Raw genomic sequence first — 23,738 nt, forward strand, 5'->3', positions numbered from 1 at the left:
AAAAACAAATCAGTGTCAAGGTTCAGACAATATCACTTCCTGTGGTGTGATTAAGTTCAAAGGATATGTGTTGTCACTTCAGCGTCCATGGCATTTTATTGAATTGACGTCCGTGCTGACTTGAACGATTTAAAAAAAATCTTTTAGCAAACACACATTTCCTTCCCAACATACTTTGATACAACACAGTCTGGTTTCTACCAATATAGTGCTTCATCTTCTTTGGGAATCGCTAAGTCCCTTTGAAAAAAATTGAAACTGATAAAAAAGGAATGCAAGAATTTACGTGATCAGTTTTAGCTTCCATTACTTAAAATCGCAAACCCTACATTTTCTAACAAAGGGCCAGATGTAGGTAAGTATACAATTGCGACTTGCAATTTGCGAGGCATAGCGACTCGCAAATTGCAACTCGCAATCCGAGATGCAGAAAGGTGTCTCAGACACCTTCTGCGACTCGCTATGGGGTCGCAAAGACTCACCTCATGAATATTTAGGAGGTGGGTCGCAGTTTGCGACCCCATAGCGAGTCGAGGCACTCACAGGGATGGTGGCCTGCTGGAGACAGCAGACCACCATGTCTGTGACTGCTTTTCAATAAAGCAGTTTTTTTTTCTTTCTTTTTGCAGCCCGTTTTCCTTAAAGGAAAACGAGCTGCAAAAAGAAAAAATACCGAAACCATTTAGTTTCGGTTTTTTCAGAGTAGGCAGTGGTCCGTAGGACCACTGCCTGCTCTGAAAAACATTTTTTGTGGCATTCACAAAGGGGTTGGTAACTGCGAGTTGGTTTGCGATGCTTTCGCGGTCACAAAGCAACTCAACATCGCGATGCAGTCGCAAATAGGTAGGGAACACCCCTTCCTATTTGCGAGTCGGAATCACATTTTGCGAGTCGGTACCGACTCGCAAAATGTGACTCTGCATCGCGATGGCCGTTTTGCATGTTGCTGCGATTTTCGCAGTTTGCGACATGCAAAACGGTTGCTACATCTGGCCCCATGACCACGTTCCCCACAATTATTTATTTTACAAAAAGTACAAGAGGAAATGCTAGTGCCATTTTCCACAATACGTGTGCAGAAAGGAATGTACAGTATAGTATGAATTGGGTACATATAGTGATATTAAGTAGTAATTTAAGCTAGGTATTGCATTCAGGGTGTCTAGGTTCAACTCTAATATCTGATCTGTAAAACTAAACGTGAATGATCTTGTGTTCATCCCTGCAGGACAAGAGGAAATTGCAAGAAGAAATCACCCAGAAACGTCTAAAAGTAGAGGAGGAAAAGCTGAAGCTGCAGCATTTAAAGGTGAGCTCAGGCTGGCTTGTGTATTTTCTTGTTAGGTAATAAGGCAACACTGCTGCCAATTGATCAACATCCAGCTCCAGCAGGATCTAAGGAATGTTCCAAGAACAATAAAACCTCTCCTTTGGCAGGCGATCTTGGATTTGCCCATAATTCAGTAATACTACTGTAAACCTATTTTACAGCCTCTATAATTAATTTGAGCATGTATGCCTGTGTATATCTGAAATGCTTTGTAGGACAGCTCAGCTGAGGACACTGAATTTATGTCTGTTTGTACTTTTTCTGTACAACAGGTAGAAATGCAGATTTTGTCTTTTTATATCACTGTAAATAATGGGCGTTCCTTTACATTACATCTAACCGGTTGAGTTGAACTCATATTATAAACCAAGGAACTTTAAACGCTGAGCTGTCTTACCAATATAGTTCTGACAATGGAGCCAACGTGTAAACACTGACTGCATGTATGACTACAACCTAGCAGAGCTGTTATAGTCCCTCTTCCTCAAATAAGTATTATGTGGACTATATAAGCAAATCTTTCAAACTCATTTGTGTTGAATATCAGAAAAAGCATAAAGGCATATGTTTTCCCCAACTGTTCCTGATCCCGGGTAAACTAAGGATTAGATAGGCTTTTAGTCTAAATTTTTATTCCTCGTGTTGTAAGTGAAATTGTGGAATTGGAAGCCTCACTCATTTCTGTCTCAGAACTGTATCCCATATCATGACAAGGTATGCCAAAAAGTTCATGCAGATTGGCTATTTAACCAAGGCTTTTTCCCCCGTACTACAGTTAGTGCCTTGGATCATCATGCAACCTTAATGCTGCCTACCGCTCCTTAGGAACTGGATTTTGCCCTTGTAAATTCAGTTATTTGTGTCCTTAAATTGCAATGTGGTGTGCAAAAAGCTCTGTGAATCGGCTAATCCTAGATCATTAGGGATAAGAGCAAACTGAGGAGTGATCGGATAAGGATGGGGGTCCTGGTCCTGTTTTTTGAGACAATGCAATCTGCCTATGTTTTCATGTATGAAAGAGATCCCTTTAGGGCGTGTAACAGGATATTTTGTCACAGGCTTATACAAACACTTTTAGAAAGTTTTAAGACAGGCAAATGATTTAGAACTTGGACACTTCTTTAAGGGGAAACCAGTGGAGTGTTTTGAGAGCAGGTCATGCACATTTCCCGTTCATTAGCTCAGAAGCCAGCTAGGCAGCAGCGTTGTGGGCTTCTCTGGAGTCTTTCCAGTCATTATTCTAGTAGAGCAATTGTAATGCTGAGCTTTGAATTGGCTGTGGTCTCCACCCCAGCTCCTGCCATGTGCATCTGATCAGTCTGTTTCAGATGCTTCTTAAAATAAGCTGTGTTTCCTCCACAGCACTGATTTCCTCTACAGTGCTGAATGTATAGTTTGTGTTTAGGCTATTTTCGGCTATTTTCTAGTTATAGATCCAGGGACACATTTATCAATATTTCATACACATTAAAGGGAAAGTGCAGGAATGTGCTGTGTTTAACATAATAGAGCTAATTCCTTTCCTTTCCTTGTGCTGGCACCTTTGACTGTCTAGTGCCAATGCAGGCACCCTTGCTCTGTGGTGCAAGGGTGCCCATGTGCCAGAAAGGATTGTTTTTGTGCAGTAAGGGGTACTCTGAGGCATTTTCCTCTTTCTTTGTGTGCTTCAGAATGCAGCGCGCAAAGAAAGAAGGACCACAATGAGAAATAACGATATTTCTCTTCCATACGCCTCACCTGGGGAGGTGTATCATTTTGACGCATTCCCAGGTCTACCAGTAATGGTATATTTAGTAATACACCAAAACTGATGGGTGGGTAGTGGAAACACCCACTCCTCTCCCATGGAACGCCTCCTGGGGCAGAGTAACACAATGCAGAGATTTGTGCTGCATTGTGTTTCTCTAGATTTATCAAGCCACGCAGGGCAAGGTGGCATTCAGTGGCTTGATAAATGTAACTTAGTAGTTGCATCGCTCTTGCACCCCCTTTTCATGGCACAAGGGTGACGCAACTACTAGATAAATATGGCTCAGTTTTTTAGCAGTGTGGCAGAAGGCAGTAGGAGGGATAGATATATGATGGTGGTTGTGTACAGTGGGGTTCAGAAATCAGAATGTAGCTCACCTGCTCAGTCAGAGACCTTTTAATGCATGGTCAAAGGGGTTCCTGAGAAACTTGATTTTCATTTTTATATATCTCTGTTGGAGGCTGGTTATTGGTAGAGGTAAGTACACACCTGACACTGGCAAGAATGCCCCCAAGCCAATGCTAGGTCCAGTCAAGGCCCAGTCAAGGTCTCAAAACATTAGCCCCTGGCTCAACCCCTAGTAGCTTGGCAATGAGCAGACAGGCTTAACTTAGGAGACAGGTATGTAAAATATTTAAATACACCAATACAGTAAATACGTGAGACACAACACACAATAAAAAATACCACACCAATTTATAAAAATAGGAAAAAATGTTATCGTTAAAATTACACCAAAGCGACTAAAATCCAATATAGGAGACCAGAATTATGAATTTTAAAAGATTAAATGAAAAGAAAAATGTGCTTTCTAGTGCTTAGAAATAAATAACACCAACCGGGGACATCCAGTCGCGCTAGACCGGGACCAAGTCACAATTAGAGGCTGACCGCAATGTAGTCCTGCTCGTCTACACTGAGCGGGAGGCCTTGGTCAAAGTTTTAACTTCGCACTTAAAAACGTTTCTGGAGCTTTTCTCTCTCTACGTCATGTGGTCCTCTCCAACAAGCCGATTTCGATATGATGTTGTTGGACTGCTTTCCCTTGAGACCCCAGTTGTATCCTGGAAGTCTAGAGCTCAGTAGCTTTCAGCGGGACGAACCTGACATTCAGAACAGGTCGCGATTGAAGGTAGTCGGCTTGACTCATGATGTCAGGTCGGTCAACTTATGGAGCTTTTTTCCCAGAGTTGCTCCAAACTTTTTCAAACTTCTGCAAATTCCTCTTTAAGTTCCTCTTGAGGGTTCAAAGTGTCCAAAACACAAACCCAAGGGTCTAGAAGCTCGGAGATGGTCATTGGAAGTTTAAGACAACATTTACCACAATGCACCTGGCCAAAGCCTTAAAAGTCCAATGGACACACTCCAGACTGGTGACGTTTGTGCCACTTGGTGCAGGCAAGCTTTCAGGGAGTCCACTCATTAGTCCTTTTTGAAGCAAGACAAACTCCTTAGGGCTGTTGATCCAGTGTGCAACAAGAGCAGTACTTTAGAGTGCATAGAGTGCAATCCTTTGGGTTGCAGACCAGGATTTAAGGATGGCTGTCCTTCTTCTTGTGGTTTCAGGCAGCATATCTGAGTTGCAATGCAGATCTCCAGCATTTACTCAATCACCTTGGGGGGCAAGCAGAGGGACATCCCCTTGTCCAATCAGATGCAGGGTGCCACCCAAAAGCGTGACAGCTTCCTCCAAAGTGTGGCATTTTCTTGTCCCAAAAAGCACTGCACTTTAAAATCCAAAATGTACGATTTGTCTCCAGATTATGCTTATGTGAAATATTCCAATGTTGTCCTAGGGAGTTACGTATCTACAATGAGGAAAACTGAAAGGGGCAGTTTGTCCCTCATCAGGGTATATAAAACATATTTTATAATGTCCCTGCTTATTGTTACATGGCACCCCACCCCTGAGGCACCTAGGGGAGACCTTAGGGGTGACCTATATGTAAAGGTAAGGTTAATTATCACTTTAGAAGTACCTTTAATTCCAAAGTCAAATTTGCACACATTTTACGTTTTAAAGACTGTCTGCAAGGCAGGGCTGCCTTTACAAATGACAACAGGCAATACTGTGGTGCACACTCCAATGCAGAAATCTACTGGACCTCTAAATTTCCCTGCCCTATGATATACCAAGGACATATAGGTGGTTTTAATCCCCTTTGCCCTATTATATACCAGGGCTTTACAGGAGTCTGTCATTGCCAATTGTAATTGTACCACTTTACCACATACCTTTTGTTCAGAGCACTGGAGCAGAGCCTGGTTAGCAGAGCCCAGGGTACAGTCAGGGTCAGTTACCCCCAGTATCAGTCAGAAAAAATGGGGGTGAACTTGCTAAAAGGATGACTTTCTCACAATCTCCATCTCTGTCTTTAACGTATTACTCAAAATAGCTTGATATCATGGCTTAGAAGAATATGAGTAATAAAATACAAAGTCATTCTGAATGGGGGCCACTAAAGTATGTCTTGCTCAGGGCCCCCAAAATCCTTAGGATGACACTGCCTGTTCTAGTGCCTTTATCATATGTTTTATGTATTCTTGTTCATTTCTTAATTTGTCTCCCAGAGAATTTCTGCCATCTAAATTGAATTATGTGCTGCACCAATGCAGAATAGGAGTATGCACATTTATGTTTTCCATCTACAGCACATGTATTAATCTGGAAAAATTCCCAGTGAGGGCATGCTTTGCTGACAGAAGAGCTCAGACACATGAAAAGGCAATTACTGCCCGGTGTTTTTGAGCTTTGCCATCTGCAACCCATGCAATAAAAGATTTCTAGCATTGATGTTTGCTCTGAAGACGTAAAAGAGAAATGCTCAGACCCCTCACTTGAACTGAACTATACCTGGCTGATAAGCCCTAACTAGGGCAAAACCGGTCCTGGGTTGCTTGTGTTGCAGTTCAGGGAGGACCTAGACTGGCAGCAGGGGCTGCCCCTCCACTATGGCGGAGGAGAGTCACCACCTGCTGAAAGGAAGCAGAAAAATAAAATTATAGTAAAAGCATTTTATTATTTTTTTATTTTTCCGCATAGGTAGGGCGGGGCGGGGCCAGCATGCTCCACTTCATCAGAGAGGAGGATTGGTAGGTGCGCTCTAAGCACGTCAGTTTGGCCGGCTGTCTGAGCCCCCTACTCTCCCTCCCCCCTACTCCACAGGCTGCACCACTAGCCCTTCCTAGCAGCAGCCATTCCCCACCCCTGCCTGGTGTTTCAGTTGGACAGTTCTCAACGAAGCAAGGTCAAGGCTAATTTACATACAGCTGGGTCCAAACTGAGGTAGCATGGTGTGCTAAATAACAATGGACTGGGAAGCAACCAGGGTAATTTTCAGTGGCTGAGAATAATTCAAGCATTCAATCTATCACATTTTGTATACTTTTTTTTTGAAGAATGGAGGTATAATTTATCTTTGCCGTTTAAGATTTCTGAATATTAATGGAACCTTGCATTTCAGGACTATACTACCAACTTTAACATTTGAGTCTTGAAAGAAGTAACCATATTTGAGTTTGAAGAGCTCTTTATAGCCTGTTAATAACACATGATTAGTTGGCTGTTTATACAGCAGAGTGGTAATAGTTCTGTGCTTTTTTAAGAACTATGCCCTTCTAGATTTTCCTTTCACATATTTTTGTTGTGTGTTTTGACACCATTCTCTTCTGGGTAGTGGTAGTTCCCAAGTGAGCCAATTTTTATCATCTTGTGGGTTAGCTGCAAATTCCTTCAAACGACTGTAATTAAAGCATTACTTATGCCCAAGAGGCTTTCTGAATCGGTCCTTATAGAATCCTTGAACATGTGAGATGATTGGTTGAAATAATTGTTCACTGACAACATTTTTCTTGAGAGTGCTATTTGTTTTCTATTTGACTGATTCCAGATCATGAGGAACTGTATCCCCTTACATAGTTGTTAACAACAAAAATTTACACGCACCTGATGAAAAATCATAGTGTAAATACTCTCTGATGACAGGTGGCCCCATTGTTGCCCGTTAAACACTTGTTTGATCAGGAATTACAATGAACTAGAATTTACTGATCCATGCAGATATTGATGCAGTAAGCACCCAAAGCTGCATGGTACTCCTCAAAACGAAAGGTAGGCTGTAATTTTCACACGTGCTAAATGCCAAACATACATTGTCAGATTTTATTGAGTGTAATAAGTATCACATCGGATAAAGCCAACTCATACTTAGGCCCTAAATGCTTGACTTATTGTAAGGTAATATAAAAAAAGTTGGTGAACTGCTTATTGTCTTGAATATTACTCAAAGCCAGTGCTTAATTTGTGCCCCAAGCCCTCCTCTTAAACACGCGGCTGCTACAATTTAATGTGCGAACAGGGAATACTGAGTCAGCATAATCCTGAAGCCATGTCAGGGCTCTTAAATCCATTTACAGCAACTCCCTGCCCCTTTAGCTCCCTCTTGCAGCTTTCTACTTTCTTCCATTGTGTAGGTTTTTCGTTTTTCTCTTCCTCTGTCTTCCCATATGTGTCTTTTGCTCGCAGTAAATGTTTGAGGTATAAAAGTAAGTGCCGGCCCTCAAAAATAAGTGCTGGGTCCCGCACCGAAAACACCCAAAAAAATTAAGCACTGATAAAACCGCCATTCTTTCTCGTTAAGTCGTATCTGACACATAACTGCCAAGTGGCCCAGCTACAACCCTGCCATATTATCCAGCTGGTTCTCTGCATTGTCATTTCACACCCATCGTACTCAGCAAGATCTTCTGTTGCAACTGCATTTTTCTTTGCAGAGCTCACTTAAATATGTGACATTTTCAGATGCTGATCTCTGTCGGATTGACTTTCTTGCAGTACTACCCAAGTAGAGGGTGTCAACTGAAATTAAAATATTATCAGGATTAAACCAATCTGAGCCCAATAAACCTCCTTAGCGTGCAACAAATCCCCTCCCTCTGTAGCTGTTGTAGGCATGGCTCTCCACAACTTTAGCTAAAATCTTAGAGCCCCTGCCATATTCGAGAGAGTATCCCTTGTGCCAGTTTACCCCAAGACCTAGGCTTGGCTGAGCCCATCAAGCCAAAACCAAATCTCCACAAGCCCTATCATCTCACACCCTCACATAGGAACTTGAGCTCCCCGGTTTCACACACTATATTATATTTGAAAATGACCCTCTGTCGGGCTGGCAGGCAATTCAGCCTCCCCTAGCAGTTTTCTAAGGACCAACATTATGAGTGCCTAGCTATGTACAGCAGATGCAAAGAACCTGGTAGAAACACTGAGAAGACACAGACTAACACAAAGACACTCACGCTTGATATTACTGTGCCTGCACTCCAGTTTTATGGCTGGGTATCGCCGAGGCCTCTTACCACCAAACACCACTCACCCCCCCCGCGTAAGCTTCAATTAAACCTTAAATGCACTTTGCTTTGGGATTAGAGGTTGTAAACCCCCGGCTCTATTTTTATTGACAAAATATTGTTAATCATAATCAAAATTATACGCAGTAACCACAATCATATTCACAAAGTTCAGAGTTCAAGGGATGCCTAGCCTTAACAGAGGACACTAATACATCCACATTCCTGTCACTGACTAAAACAGTTTGTTCCTGTGTACCCAAGGTTGGTGGCTGTGAATGAGCTAATGACTATTTACCTCACACCCCAAACCCTGCCCCTCCTTACGCTACAAATCCCAGGGGTAGGATCTTCATCAGGGTGTACTCATACCTTCCAAACTGGATTGCTGTGGAGGGGGCCCGCCTGCCCACTAGGATACCTACCTCGGGTGCCCCCGCCACCCTCAGACTCCACCCTCCCAAGGGCCAGTGCTCGCTTCAGCCCTTCTGCACATGCGCGGGTGGTTAGCCCTATGGGCCAGATGCCAGCTACCGCTCGCAACCCTCTGCCCCTCTGTATGTCATCCACACTTCCCAGCCAGCACACCTTGGAGGGTTCAATTAGCTTGTCACCCAATTTTGTAATAAAAAAGGTACCAGTTTATATTCCCAGTCATGATCTTACCCCACCCACCATCGTACCCCAAATACGACAAACTAACAAACTATAACTGTCCAATTCACCACAAATCAAGTCACCTGATAAAACAAATCATTAGCATGTAGACCACAATAGAACATTCAGAGCATTCGAATTTAACTGCAAGAAAAATAACTAATTTATTAGAGACTGGCGCCCAACAATGGGGGGAGGCTGGTGGGAAATTCTTTTTGTGGTAACTGGGGCCCCTGACCTGGTCGGTGAGCGCGAGAAAGACGCGCTCGCCGACCACCGCTGCCTTATTAAGGCCGGCCCCATGACGTCACAGTTGTGCGCGACCCCGTAAGCACAAACAGTGCTTCCGGGACCGCGGACCCCTTTTCAGCTAATTGGCTGTATTTTTGTTGTGGGGCAGGGGGCGGGGAGCCAGCCTCCGATGCGCGTGACGCAAAGGCACTCCTTGTAAATAGTTCACCTGCACGTCGGACTTGGGAATGTCTGATTACCCACACCTTGATGATACCAGCAACTTCTGCGTGCACTGGAGTCTTCGGGACCGTCATACATTTGTCGCCAGCATCTACAAACAGTACAAAGAAAGGGAGGCATCAAGGACATGAACTCATAAAATATGCAGTCTCACATATCGCTTGTAGCAATCTGACGACCACCTTTCAATTCTATTAACTGCTGGTCCATGGAATCCCATTGCCACAGCCGCTGTGGCTGCCCTACCCTAAAGGAGTGAGGGCCAAAATCTGAAGCATCCAAACTCGCTGCCAGAAGGGAGTGCTTGAGCACCTGTGAGAATTGGTACCAAGTAAGTTCGGCGTGCCGTTCACATGCAACAAAACCGCACCTGTTTCCCCTGGAGCGCGCTGCGCTAGGAAGACCTCTAAGTTCCATATAGGGCAACACGCACTATCCGGGGATCTATGCCATAGGATACGGTCCCCCATTCCGTCTTGATCCGCCTCAGAGCGGGGAACGGTGATCACCAGACACCCAGCCCCCTCCAGCCAATGAATATCCATCAACTGCAGTCCCCCTGAGGTGTCCCTTTTATTGCGCGCGATCAGTTCACCCAATCTAAAAGACCCGTAAAAGGCAAGGGTAAAAGCTGACTTAAATAAGGTGACCTTCCAAGGAGAAGTACAAACCCGATCCAAAGCGACTAGCAAGGCCCCCAACTTTGCCACATCTATGTGCCGCCTAGAGTCCAGCTTAGAGCCCTGACTGCGCTGCCATTCCTTAAGGGCCCTTAAGGGCACGTAAGGGGTGAAGCGTGACCAGTACCCGCACTTGTGGTTCCCCGGGCCACCGAAGACATTGCTGTAGAGGTCACCACTGCTGGGGGATTAACTGCGGTTTGCGGGTGCACCTGACGTAGAAGTAACTGGTTGTGCCTTGGACGCCGCAGCAGGAGTCAACTGGTCCCCCCCTGTCGGGGTTGAGGACAAGGAGCTGGCCCTCTGTACCCCCCACTAGTGTTTGACTCTGGCCCTTTTTCCTGAGACCCCTGGTCACTCTTTGCAGTGCCCCACCTGGAAACCAATCGTCGAGCCTGATCCCTAATGTCTCCCTCATTAGCCCCTGACAATGGGCCGCCACTACATTGGTAGACAGCAACCCCACCTCAGACAGCCATGGCAACACCGATGCCAAGTGCCTAACAACATCCCGCTGACTGGTCTCCCCCTCACCAGACGTCCCAATGTCCTTACCCGCAACTGAGTTTTGTGGTTGGACCGCAACGCCCGCAGTTTGCGCTGCCGCCTGACTCTGGCCCCCAATCCCGGGTTGCCCCGCACCCACCCCCAGGGATGCACTAACCTCAGGCTGCGTTGAAGCTAGATTGATGCTGTCCCCAACCTGTGCAGGGGTGGCCTCCGTCCACATCCCCCCAGCGCCCTTACCCTTCCTCTGCCCGCGCACCCTCTTCGAAGCTAGGGGGAACGCCTCGCTAGCTGGTATTCCCGTCCACCGGGGCACATCCTCGCTAAAGCACACCACCTCCCCTGAAGAAGATGTCTGCGCCTTTAAGGATGCTATGGCCTGGTCCATAGCATCCATCCTAAGCATCAGGGCCTCAAGGAACTCTTCCGTTCGCGACTGTTTCTCAGCCATGGCCAAAAAACAGTCACCCTCCAACAGGACCCTAGATCGGGCAAACCAAATAAATAGGACCTCACCAGGAAACCCAAAAAAACAGGTAATCACTTTCTGACCCCTATGGGACTCCCTTGGCAAAAAGCACCTAAAGAAAGGGCCCCCTTACCATCAACAACGAATTAAACCCCCTACAGGTATGTCAAAGGGCCCTCCTACACTCCACCACACTTTTAGGGGCCCCCACCCTATCTATCAAGAAAAAACAGGGCCACTAGCCTCGCAGTCGGCGGCCACCTTATTAAGGCTGGGCACGTGACATCACAGTTGTGCGCACCCCAGAAGCACAAACAGTGCTTCTGGGGCCGCGGACCCCTTTTCAACAAATCAGCTGTATTTTTGTTGCAGGCAGGGGCCAGGGAGCTTGCCGCTCCCCGACCCCCACGTCCCTCGGCCCAGCGTTGCCACCATAATCGGTGACCCCCTGATTGCGGTGGCCCCCGTGTAGTAGCACCCTCTCAAAGAATTGTAGAACTTTACAAATTATACTTGTGCTTGTTTTGACACTTGCGCCCAATTAAAGTTGAGTGCTAATTACACTTGCGATTTGCACTCACATTTACTATCCAGCTGTGAGCTGGAGATTGCATCAAGAATGAATTGGAAAATGCATAAACAACACTCACAAAATGGATGAAATTCGTGATAGTGCATGCTGTTGCCCATTTTATGCAGATGTGTAAGTAACATGCACGTGCAAAATATAATTTGACCCTTGGTTTTGCTCAAGGGACTATAATGTTCCCTAAAATTAGCAGTACAGGACTGATCCATAAATTATACCTATCTCTATGAGTATTCAAATCAGTGAAGAAATATGATATTCATTTTTTGGATCTTCATTTTTTGGAACATATTTGGAACAAGATTGAATGCGCTGCCCTGAGCATGAATTGCCCTGATTGTTTTGCTCAGAAGAAAATCTAACATTTTAGAAGCATTTTTTGTCAACGCCTTAACTACTTGTAGAGATTTTCATCAAAGTTCCCAGTGACATCTTTACACAGAGAGAATATCACCCAACAGATAACTTCATGGGTTTCTTAATTGAAACAATTTATCTAATCAATGTGATAAAGTTCACTCTCTGTACGTGTGGAAAATAAATGTCGTGGCACCAATGATAGTAACAAATCAACTGTCTTATTCCTGTCAGGATTGCAATCAGAGAGGTGCTCGTTAACTTTAAATACAAAACTCTATCCATCATATGATTGGCGCAGAGCTGTAGATAAACAAGACTAGTTCATAGGATGTGTGAGAGAATAGAAGTTCCCACTGGTCCTCATATAATATAGAACACACCTGATGTTGCTCAACTTATAATGTACATTACTGGAAATCTTGCCCTGGGAAATATTGTTTTTCTCTGTACAGTCTCGAATATCTAAAACCCTCAACTCACCACTGTTGGCTAAACCATGGGTGATTGTGTGCAGCCTCTATTCTTCATAAAGTTATTGCAGTACTTCCCACCACAAAAGCTCTACTGTAGGGGTGATGGAGATGAGAAGCTTTTCTTCCTGAGATTGGATAAAACAACAATATGCCTAGTGTTTTTTTCAAACTGGCCAGCACCTTTGGTGGAAAATTTTGTATTTTTTCCCAAACTATTACAGGACAGCAGTCAGAATAGCATATAAACCCTCTGGATTACTTTGGTGAAGTTACACTTCCTCCTAATGTACAAGGACTGGGGGTAAAATAGTAAAATTACCTTCCCAGCATGCACAAAACCACCTTCTGCCTTTAGAGTGCAACTGGACGCAAAAAACTCAAAATACCGTCAGTCAATTTGTACAGTATTCTGGTGGTCTGTAAGCAAAGGATCACCCACAGAGCAATTGGTGTTCATGGTAACCTACACTGGCAACGAGGGTTCGTGGAAACAAATGGACAGAGCATTTCCTGAATGCAGGAGGTACATCCGTGCCTCTTAGGAGAGAGACGAAGGACAGTCCCAAACAGGAGATCCGCTCCAGAAAGGGCATCCATTGGTGCTTAGAGGTAGAAGCACAAAGTATTTTTTAGACTAAGGAGAAGAGTATGAAGCAGAAAGAACAAAAAGGCCCAGTGTCTATCGTTATCGTTGCTAAAAGGTTACATTAAAGACGCATCAATGGAGGATGTAAGAATGGGTCCATATAACATTAGAGTTGGGCCTAGTTCCTGACTCCGTCAAGAAGGATATTATTAATATGTCTGATGTGCTGCTGAGAAGAAAATCAGAGTCAGGAACTTGTTTTCTGGGCCTTCCATTGTATAAAATCAGTAACCCATGGGAATTACATTATTGCGAAGAATTATGTAAAATAATTCAGGGACATGACAACAGTTCCATGAAATATGGGTTTTGAAATAGCTGCTATTTGTGCAACACCATTAGTCAAACATGCAATAATTACATTTTCGGTCGTAGATGTTTGGGCATGTTTTATAAGCAGATGACTCCTAGACCATAAGATGCACTATTGCGTCAGAGCAGTGCAACTTTGCTGCACCATTAACATAGACCGGACTGTGGAAAAACTACATTTTCAGTGACCTGATGCTGCAAGTAGCACATTTTTACAGACTTGTAAACTCTGCAGAGTTGGGAACGTTTTTTCACCAATTTATTGTTATAAAAGCTGTATCTGCACCCATTAGTCAAATCCAATGTTTAGTTTAGGTTTGTGTGTGCTAAACGTATGTAGTCTTGCCCTAAGCTTAAAAAAGCAGTACATCCTGAAGTAATAAAATGGCACAATCAGAAATACCATATCTGCATGAGAAATAAACAACTGGAACCCGCACAGCAAAACTTGTCAATAGAGAAGGCTTCCTTAATGGAAAACTATGAACCCTAAAACGAGAGGTATTCTAAAATATATTTTGCCTAAAACTCTTGTGTGGGATTTATTTCCCCCGTAAGTGGGCCATCAAAGAAAGCAAAACAAGTTCGACCCTCTCGATTTCTGATTCAGTTATCAAACTCGTCACACTTTGAAAACAGTCTTTGTTAAACCTGACAGCCTTAGGGTGACCTTCCCCCAACTTTTAGCCTGCTTCCTTCCATTTTCTGACCTTGTTTTTGCTTGCTTTAAGACTCTTTACCAACGCTGAAGTGCTTGTGCTTTCTCCCTAAAAAATTGTAGTAATGGCTTAACCCCAATTGGCATATTTTATTTAATCATATGTACCTAGTAAAGCGCACTTCATGTGCCCACAGAGCCTACAGAGCCTCATGTGCAGTGTTACACTGCCATTTCGACCTGGCAAGATAAACCTCTTGCCAGGCCTAAACCTTCTCTTTGTATACATATGTCACCCCTAAGGTAGGTCATATGTGACCCACAGGCCAGAGTGCAATGTATTTTGAAGGTAGGGCATGTACTTTTAAGTTTTGCATGCTCTAGTGTGTAAAAATTCCCAAATTTGTTTTTCAGTACTGCAAGGGCTATCTCTCCCATAGGATAACATTGGGATTACTTAAACATCTTTTAAGTGTAGTTCCCAATTGCAAAAAAAAATACTTTTCAGGTTTGGTGTCTCTGGATTCACAATTTAATATCACAACTCATGGTGAAGTCAGATTTTAAACTGAGTTCTGAAAATGCTGCTTGTTAGAAAGTTGGCATTTTCTTACTTTAGCCACTTGGTGTCTGCTGCCTGTCTACAGTACACATCTGGGGTGGGGTGACAGCTGAGCTTGGCATTCTCTCTAGACAGCCACTCACAAGAGGAGCTTAGGTGTGGCTGATGAGCAATCAACAGCCTGACGGGCCATCCTCGGCAGGATAGAGGGAGGGGCTGATACACCCGAACAGGCAGTGTCCTGCCCCCACACAAAGGGCTGCATACCCCCCTGTAGTGAGTCTGGAGCCATGGCAGGAAGGGAGGACCTCTATGCACTTTAAAGATGTTCCTTTGAAGTCTTCCCCACTTCAAAGGCACAACTGAGTATAAGTATTGGACCTCTGACACAGTCAACTCAGTACACTTCTGGACCTCTGACCACTCTGCCAGGAAGAAGGACTGCTTGCTGTTGCAGGAATGCCACTCTGCTGGACTACTGCTGTGCTGGACTCTTGCCTAGCTGAGCTGCCCTGCTACCTGCTGTTCTCCTGTCTGGTCAGAAGGACTGGACCTGCATCACTTGAACCCAGAGTGACTCCAAGGGCTTGCTGACTTGCTGCCTGTTTTCTGAAGTCCCAGAGACATCAAACACTTCAACTCATCCTGCTACAGCAACTGAACTTTGTTTTCTGAAAGTCTTGCCCTGCCAAATGGTGCCAATCCAGTCATGGGCCTTTGGACGTGGGTATAAAGTGCTGCTTCAACCAGAAACCATGCATCCTCATCGGAACTCGTGCTTCTTTGCCTTTGCGTGAGTCAAAACCAGCATATCTTAGTTGTGGCGTGGAGTGGACCTGGCGCATCGCCCTCAGAACTAGCACATCGGCTTCGGATATGACTCATCGCCTACTGTGGAACCAGTACGTCTCATTCTTAAATGCCTAATCACCGCAGTTGTGCGGAGAAAATTGACGCATCTCATCCACTGCGTGGCTCAACACGGATGCATCGCTTCAGCTGCTCCTCACATCTAAATCGACAATGACGCATCCTGGAATAAGGTAGTTATGGCTCAGCGAGCCTAAGTGGGTCCCTGTATCTGGCCCACACTCCATCACAGCAGACCTGAACTTTTTTCTCCCAGTCCAACTTGACTAGATTTAAGCGCTTATTGCTTCTAAGCGCTATTTTACTTTTATCTTGACTTCTACTCATTGGATTTTTGTTGTTTTAGTCTTGTTTTATTTATAAAATCATTCTCTATTTTTCTAACATGTGGAGTCTTTTTGTGGTGCTTTCACTGTATTACTGTTTTAAATGTTGCATAAATACTTTACTCATTCCCTCTTAAGTTATGCCTGACTGTTTTGTGCCAAGCTACCATAGAGTGAGCACAGGATAAATTAGAGAGTGTTGTGACTTACCCTGACAAGGATTGTGGTTCCTGCCTGCACAGGGTGCATACCTCTGCCAAACAGCAACTCAATTTTTAATAGTCTTGATACCATTTATCTAACAAACACTGGCAAAGCCAATAGGTCTTGCCTATACTAGAGCTATTGGCAATGCGTTTTGCCACGTTGTATACCAGTGTGGCTGCTGTCCAGCATGGGTAAAAGTTAGTGTCATGGAGTGTCAAAGTGGAGTAGGGAGTAGATTGTTGTAGATTGGATCTGTTGGAGTGTCACAGAATGGAGTAGGGGGAGTAGAATGTTGTAGAGTTGAATGCAGGGGAGTAGAGCTCAGTGGTTCAGTGGCAGAGTTTTATAGAGTGAATCGGGTGGAATAGGGTGGAGTAGGTTGGAGTGGATTGAGGTAGTGGGGTGGATTGGATTGTAGTAGAGTGGGGTGGATTGGATTGGGGTAAAGTGGAGTGCATTGAGTGGAGTGGGGTGGATTGTGTGGGGTGGATTACAGTGGAGTGGATTTGTATGGAGTGATGTGGATTGGATTGGGGTGGATTTGAGTGGGGTGGATTCGAGTGGGGTGGATTGGATTGGGTGGGGTGGGTGTTTAGGATTGGAATGATAGGTCTGGGGTGGAGTGGATTAAACTGGAGTTGGGTGGATTGAATTGGAGTGGGGTGGAGTACAGTGGCATGGACTAGATTGGACTGGATTGGAGTGGAGTAGGTTGGATTCACTTGATTGTAGTGGGCTTGATTGGATTGTAGTGGGGTGGATTGGACTGGAGTGGGGTGGAGTGGATTGGATTGGAGTTTGGTGGATTTGATTGGAGTGGCATGGGATGGACTGAACTGGGGCGGGGTGAGTTGGATTTGATTGGGATAGAGTAGTAGGGTGGATTGGAGTAGAGTGGTGGATTGGAGTGAGTTGGGTCGATTGGAGTGGGCTGGGGTAGGGTGGAGTGGGGTGGAGTTAGGTGGATTGGATTGGAGTTGCATGGCGTGGATTGAAATGGGTAGGGTGCATGGGATTGGGGTGAGGTGGGCTGCAGTTGCGTGGATTGGAGTGGGGTGGCACAGATCGGATTGGAGTGGGGTGTGTTGGGTTGATGGGTTAGATTGAGTTAGATTGGAGTGGGCTGAATTACATTGAGGTAGGGTGGATTGGAGTGGGGTGGGGTGAATTCGAATGGAGTGGGTGGATTGGAGTGAATTGGGGTGGATTGCAGTGGAGTGGGGTAGATTGGATTGGAGTGGGTTGGATTGGATTAAAAAGAAGTGGGGTGGATTGGATCAGATTGGTGTGGGGTGGATTATTTGGAGAGGGGTGAACTAGATTGGGGTGTGGTAGATTGTGATGGTTTGGATTAGGGTGGACTAATGTGGACTGGAGTGGGGTGGATTAAAGTGGATTACAGTGGGATGGATTGGTATGGTGTAGGTGGACTGGATTGGAGTGAGATGGATTGGGTAGCAGTGGACTTGATTGGAGTGGGGTGGATTGGAGTGAGTGGACTGGTTGGAGTGGAGTGGCATGGGTTGTACTGGAGTAGGGTGGGTTGGACTGGAGTGGGGTGGATTGCATTGGAGTGGGTTAGATTGAAGTGGGGTGGATCGGACTGGAGTGGGGTGGATTGGACTGGAGTGGATTGAGGAGGGGTGGACTGGATTGGAGTGATGTGTATTGGATTGGAGTGGGGTGGGTGGATTGGACTGGACTGGATAGGGTGGATTGGATTGGTGTGTGGTGGATTGGTGAGGGGTGGACCTCATCGTAGTGAGGTGGATTGTGGTGGATTGGAGTGGGGAGGAATTGGGATGGAGTGGGTGGATTCGATAGGAGTAGGACAAATTGGAGTGGGGCAGATTGTTTGGGATTGGATTGGGTTGTTTGGGATTGGAGTGGGGCAGGGTGGAGTGGAGCAGGTTGGCGTGAGCCAGATTGAGATGGATTGGAGTGGGGCATATTGGTGTGGGCAATGTGCAGTGGGACAGATTGTTTTGGCTAAGAGTGGGGCTGACTAGAGTGGGCCAGATTGTTTTGGATTAGAGTGGCACAGATTGTATTAGGGTAGATTTGAGTGGGGTGGATTGGATTGGGTTGGTGTGGTGTGGGGTTGATTGGATGGGAGTGGGGATATTAGAGTGGTTGAATTGGGATGGAGTGGGGTGGATTGGATTGGGATGAAGTGGATTGGATTGGAGTGGGACGAATTGTTTTGGACTGGAGTGCAGCATATTGAAGTGAGGCAGATTGGAGTGGGAGAGATTGTTTTGGATTGGAGTGGGGCAGACTGGAGTGGGGCGAACTGGAGTGGTGCAGATTGTTTTGGTTTGGAATGGGGCAGATAGGAGTGGGGCAGATTATTTTGGATTTAAGTGGGGCAGATTGTTTTGAATTGGAGTGGGGAAGATTGTTCTGGAGTGCAGTGGGGCAGATTGTTTTGGATTGGAATGCAGCAGTTTGCAGTGGGCAGTTTGTTTTGGATCAGGCAGAGTGGAGTGGGGCAGATAGTTTTGGAATGGAATGGGGTGGATTGTTTTGGATTGGAGTGGGGTGATTTAGAGTGGGGCCTATTCGATTGGTGTGGGTTGTGAGGAATGGATTGGAGTGGGTTGGAGTGTATTGGATTGGGGTGGGGTAGAGTGGATTAGTGTGGGGTGAGGTAGGGTGGATTGGTGTGGGGTGGATAGGAGTGGGGTGGGTTGTGGTACACTGCATGATTATATGTTAAGGCATCATTTCAGAAATTACACATAATAAAGAATTTTTTTTGCTTTGCAATATTTAGAACAAGATTATTGTCATCTTTTGAGAACAGTGCTCAGAAGCAAAAACAAAAGAAAACATGAGTGTTAAGTGGGAAAAGATGACTTCGCAAAATAAAAGAAAGTTAGTTATAAAACTTTGCAATTTTATTTGTCCTGCTAGGTATGTTTTTTACAGTCACACACCTTCTGTCAGCAGGACACTAGAAGTTAGTTAAAAGGAACAAAAAAGTACCTCAATCATGTCAGGATATGCGGACGGGAACTGATTAAGTTGAATTAATTAGTGGTAGGTTCCTTGCTCTAAACAGAGGAATGGAAATGATGCCAAGCCTGCAGTGACAAATTAAATGGCTGTAAAGCAGAGGACCATGCAAGCCAACAAAAAGTAAGCAACAGGAGGGCTCCAAGCCCTTTAATGTACACAGGAGAGTCTTGCAAGTGAGACGCATGCACTAGCACATGCACTCGCAGGCTCAACCCTAAATATGAGCTTTGGCAAAGCCAACGAGTTTGAGGCTGGCCTCGAGCTCTGACAAGAGCAATAATAGAATAGCATTTTCTTTTTCTTTTTTTTTTATTCGGGAAAGGAAGAGAAATAATTACATTCATACGTCTCTTTGCCCATAACATAAGAATTCGAGAGATGATTACATAGTCCAATTAATCTAAAAGAAGAGAGTTTCAGTTTTGTCGGCTGGGGTATGCCTTAAGTTAAACATACATTAATGGGCCAGGATCCAATCCTGAAATTGGCCCCATATTGCTTTCCCTTTTTTCCTAGCCAATCTCCCCTTACGTTCATACAGTGCAATTTCCAAATGATAAACAGACAATAATTTGCCCAGCCACTGCTGCCATGATGGTGGTCGTGGGTTCAACCATGCAGAGGAGATACATTATCGATAGACCGCCATGGCAAGAAAGATAAATGCTCTATGGCATCCCCTTGTTTGCTCGGTGACCCCCAAGACCATGGTCTCGGGGGTAAGATCCAGATCATATCCCAATACCCCTTTTAGTTGAAGTTGAATGCCGTCTCTCAGTGCCATCAGTTCCCCACAGGTGGCAAACATATGTACAATATCTGTTCCGTGAGCCCCACATCTTGGGCAGTTTGTCCCTATTGAGCCCCCCCACTTGACGAGGTGAGCTGGTGTATGATACAAGTCAAACACGGTCCTATAATGTTGTGCTTGCAAAGAGGAAGAGAGTAACATAGTATATCCCAGTTCTAATGATTAAAGAAAGTTAATACTCCCATCAGCCAGCTTGTCCTTCCACCTCTCACTGTACTTCTCCAGATCACCAGGTTGTTCTACCATCAATGATGAATAGATTAACTTGATTGTTATATTAGATTTTCCCAAGATATCCTTAAGCAACAGATTACTTCTGAATCCCTGTACCCCTCCCCCCGTTTTTTTACCCAAAAAGTCTTGTATCTGTAGATATTTGAAGACGTCCCTTAGCTCTAGACCGTACTGTTCTTGAAGACTCTTAAACACCTTAACCCCGAGATCATCAAAAAAGTCTTCTAGCCTTTCTATACCTAGAGAAGCCCCTTTTACCATATAATTATTGTTTAATATTTCGGGGAGCGAAGGGTTGTTCTTTATTATAGTTTAATAATTAAATCTTCCAAATTCATTCTTTTTCCGCCATGACTGCCAACATGTATAGGCTGCTCTAGTACCTTAAATCGAGCTTTCATGTAGTACCCAGGTTCGTGAAATGTTAACAAGCATCCATTAGCTGCTGCTCCTACAAGCAGCTCGTAGATATTAGGACAGTCCTCTACCTCTGCCATTTGATATAGTTTCATATTTGGTAGGGACCACCCCTCCTTTTCCCGAGGTAGAGACATAAATTTACCAGCTCTTCTGCACTTGCCATATGCCCAAATAAATCTCATGACTAACCGATCCATCTCCTCAAACCGTGAGTTTGTAAAGCTCAATGGTATAGCGTGGAAAATATACAATAGTTTAGGGAGGAGAATCATTTTAACCATATTACACCTCCCCATTATAGTCATATGTAAATTATTGCATCTATACATATAATTTTTGGCTTTCGCAAGTATTGGGTCCAGATTCAGATTGATAATTTCTCCCACTCTTGGTGTAATATCGATGCCCAAATAAACTGCATGATCGATCCTCCGATTATCCTGAGTGTTTGTGAATTGCTTAATCAGCAATTGCGTTTTTGTTCTATTTAACAAATATCCAGAAAACATTCAAAATTTGCTCGTCACCTCTTCAACTTCTTTCAGTGCTAGATCTGGGTTAGGAGTTATAATGGCTATATCACCAGCGTATGCTAAGACTTTTGTATCCCGTCCATGCCTACACACCGGTGGGATCCTGCTATTCCCTTCTAACTGTCTGAGCAGGGGATCTATATATAGAGCAAACAGCTGCGAGGAGCATGGGCATCCCTGTCTAGTACCTCTCCCTATTTGGATACGCTCGGATTGCCCTCCCATTAGCTGTATTCTCACTCCCGGTGACCTGTATATAGCTCTTACTGCTAGAATAAAAATTTTCCCAAGACCATAATGCTCCATAACCATAATGCTTTCTCTGTCTGTAATAATGCGACTGCCATGGGCTCCTCCGCCACTTCTGTAGCATCGAAGAGCGTGATGACTCTTTGAAAATGATCAGTAGTGTCTCTACCCGGGACAAACCCATGTTGTCTAGGTGTTACCAGTTTCTTAATCACCGAGGATAATCGAGCGGCAAATATTTTTGAATAGATTGTGGCATCGCTATTGATTAATGTAATTGGCCGAAAAGAAGCCGGGCTCTGTGGGGCCTTCCCTTTCTTCAGAAAGACTACTATGTTGGCCATTCCCCATGATGGCAGGGTTTCCCCACCATTCTGTACCTGAATAAATAGCTCTATCATCAAAGGGAGCAGCAGTGCTTTAACATTTTTATAGAACTCTAGGGGGATCGCGTTGGGCCAGAAGCTTTCCCAGTGGCAAGTTCACTCAATGCCTTGTCTAGTTCTAGGCTATCCATCTGACCTTCCAGATGCAGAAGGTCCTCCTCTGATAATGTATTAATCTCGATAGAGTTTAGGAATTCTAGCATCTCTGTATCCGAAAATACAGATGTGTCATTATATAGCTCTGTATAATATCTCTGGAACACCTTTGTCCTTGCTGATCCCTAATCTCTCTAATGACCCCAGCTGCTATTTTATGGCTTGCCCTTATCTCCAACAGGTGCCCAGATCTTTCTCCAAACTCATACCCTTCAGAGCGTTGTACTAGATATTTTTTCACTACTCTTTGTGCAGTAACCTCGTTTATTGCTGCTTTTGCTGTAGCGATCTGCTCCTGGATGTTGTTTACATCCTCCCCCTTTTCCCTTTTGCTATAATCAACTGTCTTTCTACATCTCTGAGCTTCATGTGCAGGTCCCTTGTTCTACTTTGGTCATTTTTTTGTTTCTTAAGGCTAAAGCTCAGGGTTTCCCCCCGTACTCCTGCTTTCAAGGTATCCCAGACTATCGCTACTGGGGCTGACCCCTGATTAATCCCCAAGAATTCGACCATCCAGTTTCTCATGTAGTCACAGTAGTCAGGATCCTTAAGGAGCCCTCTTTCAAAGGTCCACCTCCTGGCTTTATACTCGAGACCATCTAACTCCAGGTCAAATACTAATGGGTTGTGATCTGACATAAACTGTGGCAATAGTTCCATACTCGCATCGGTTAACTATTTAGGGGATATCAAGAAAAAGTCTAGTCGGGCCAGCTTCACATGAGGGGCAGAAAAATAGGTGTATCCAGGATCTGGATCGCATAGCTTTACCCATGCGTCCACCAATCCTAGCTCCTTCTGAATGCCGACCATTGCCTTGAATACACGAGGCTTGCGTCCCTGATATTTCTTAACAGCGGGTGCTAATAGATCCTGCAGTCCATCCCAAGTGCCGTTAAAGTTGAAATCATCACAAAGAATATACGGGGGAGACCAGCCTGCTAATTCTATAGCGAGAGTTTCCATTACTACTGGATCGTCAGTAACTACCCCATATACAGAGCATAAAGTAAAACATCCTTTTCCGTAGCAACATTCTACAGTTGCCCATCTCCCATTCCTGTCAGCCTTCTGTCTAACGAATTTTAGTTTATTACTCCGGTCCAATATTGCCACCCCTTTGGTTTTAACATCTTGTTCTGAGCAAACTATAATTCTCATACCGAGTGACCCTAAAATTCTGCCATTTTTATTTTCCATGTGTCTCTTATAGGCAGTAAACATCAGCCCTAAGAATTTTTAAATCTTCTGCAACTTTTCTTCTTTTTCGGGGGTCATTTAATCCACAAATATTAATTGAAGCTATTCGAAGTCTAGTCATTTTCTATCCTTTTTTTTCCCTCCAGTTGCTTTTCAATTGCTTTCCTACCTGACTGAGTGAGATCTCGAGCATCTTAGATATTCTTCCCTTCTCCGTTTCCTCCCTTGTGCTTATACTTCCCTTGCTTCTCTTTATCCTCTTTATCCCTTTCTTCCCCATTTTTTCCTTTCCCCCTTCCCCCATGCACCCTTCTCCCCAGCCCATCTTCCATCCCCTTCCCCTTCCTCCTCCCCACACCACTCCCATCCCCCCCCCACTAGGACTGGTTGGGATCTCCCTCTCCCAGCCAGCCCCCCATCCTGTTGAGCAATTAGACCACCGTTGGCCTGAATGTTGGTGTCGTATAGATGTGGGCCGCCCGCCCACCACCGAATTCACTTAGTATCTTTGC

The 23,738-nt window shown here is 44.7% G+C and overlaps 1 protein-coding gene across 2 annotated transcripts in view; it reads left to right on the top strand.

Annotated features, from left to right (window-relative positions):
* Positions 1 to 23,738, top strand: part of PALMD (palmdelphin) — a 181,787-nt gene that overhangs the window by 58,703 nt on the left and 99,346 nt on the right. For both annotated transcript variants that reach the window (XM_069232142.1, XM_069232141.1), the window contains exon 2: positions 1,229 to 1,309. In XM_069232142.1, coding sequence (XP_069088243.1) covers positions 1,229 to 1,309 — 81 coding nt within the window. The remainder of the gene's footprint in view (positions 1 to 1,228; positions 1,310 to 23,738) is intronic.

The sequence above is a fragment of the Pleurodeles waltl genome, chromosome 4_2 (assembly GCF_031143425.1).
Source record: "Pleurodeles waltl isolate 20211129_DDA chromosome 4_2, aPleWal1.hap1.20221129, whole genome shotgun sequence".
In the NCBI taxonomy this organism is placed as follows: domain Eukaryota; kingdom Metazoa; phylum Chordata; class Amphibia; order Caudata; family Salamandridae; genus Pleurodeles; species Pleurodeles waltl.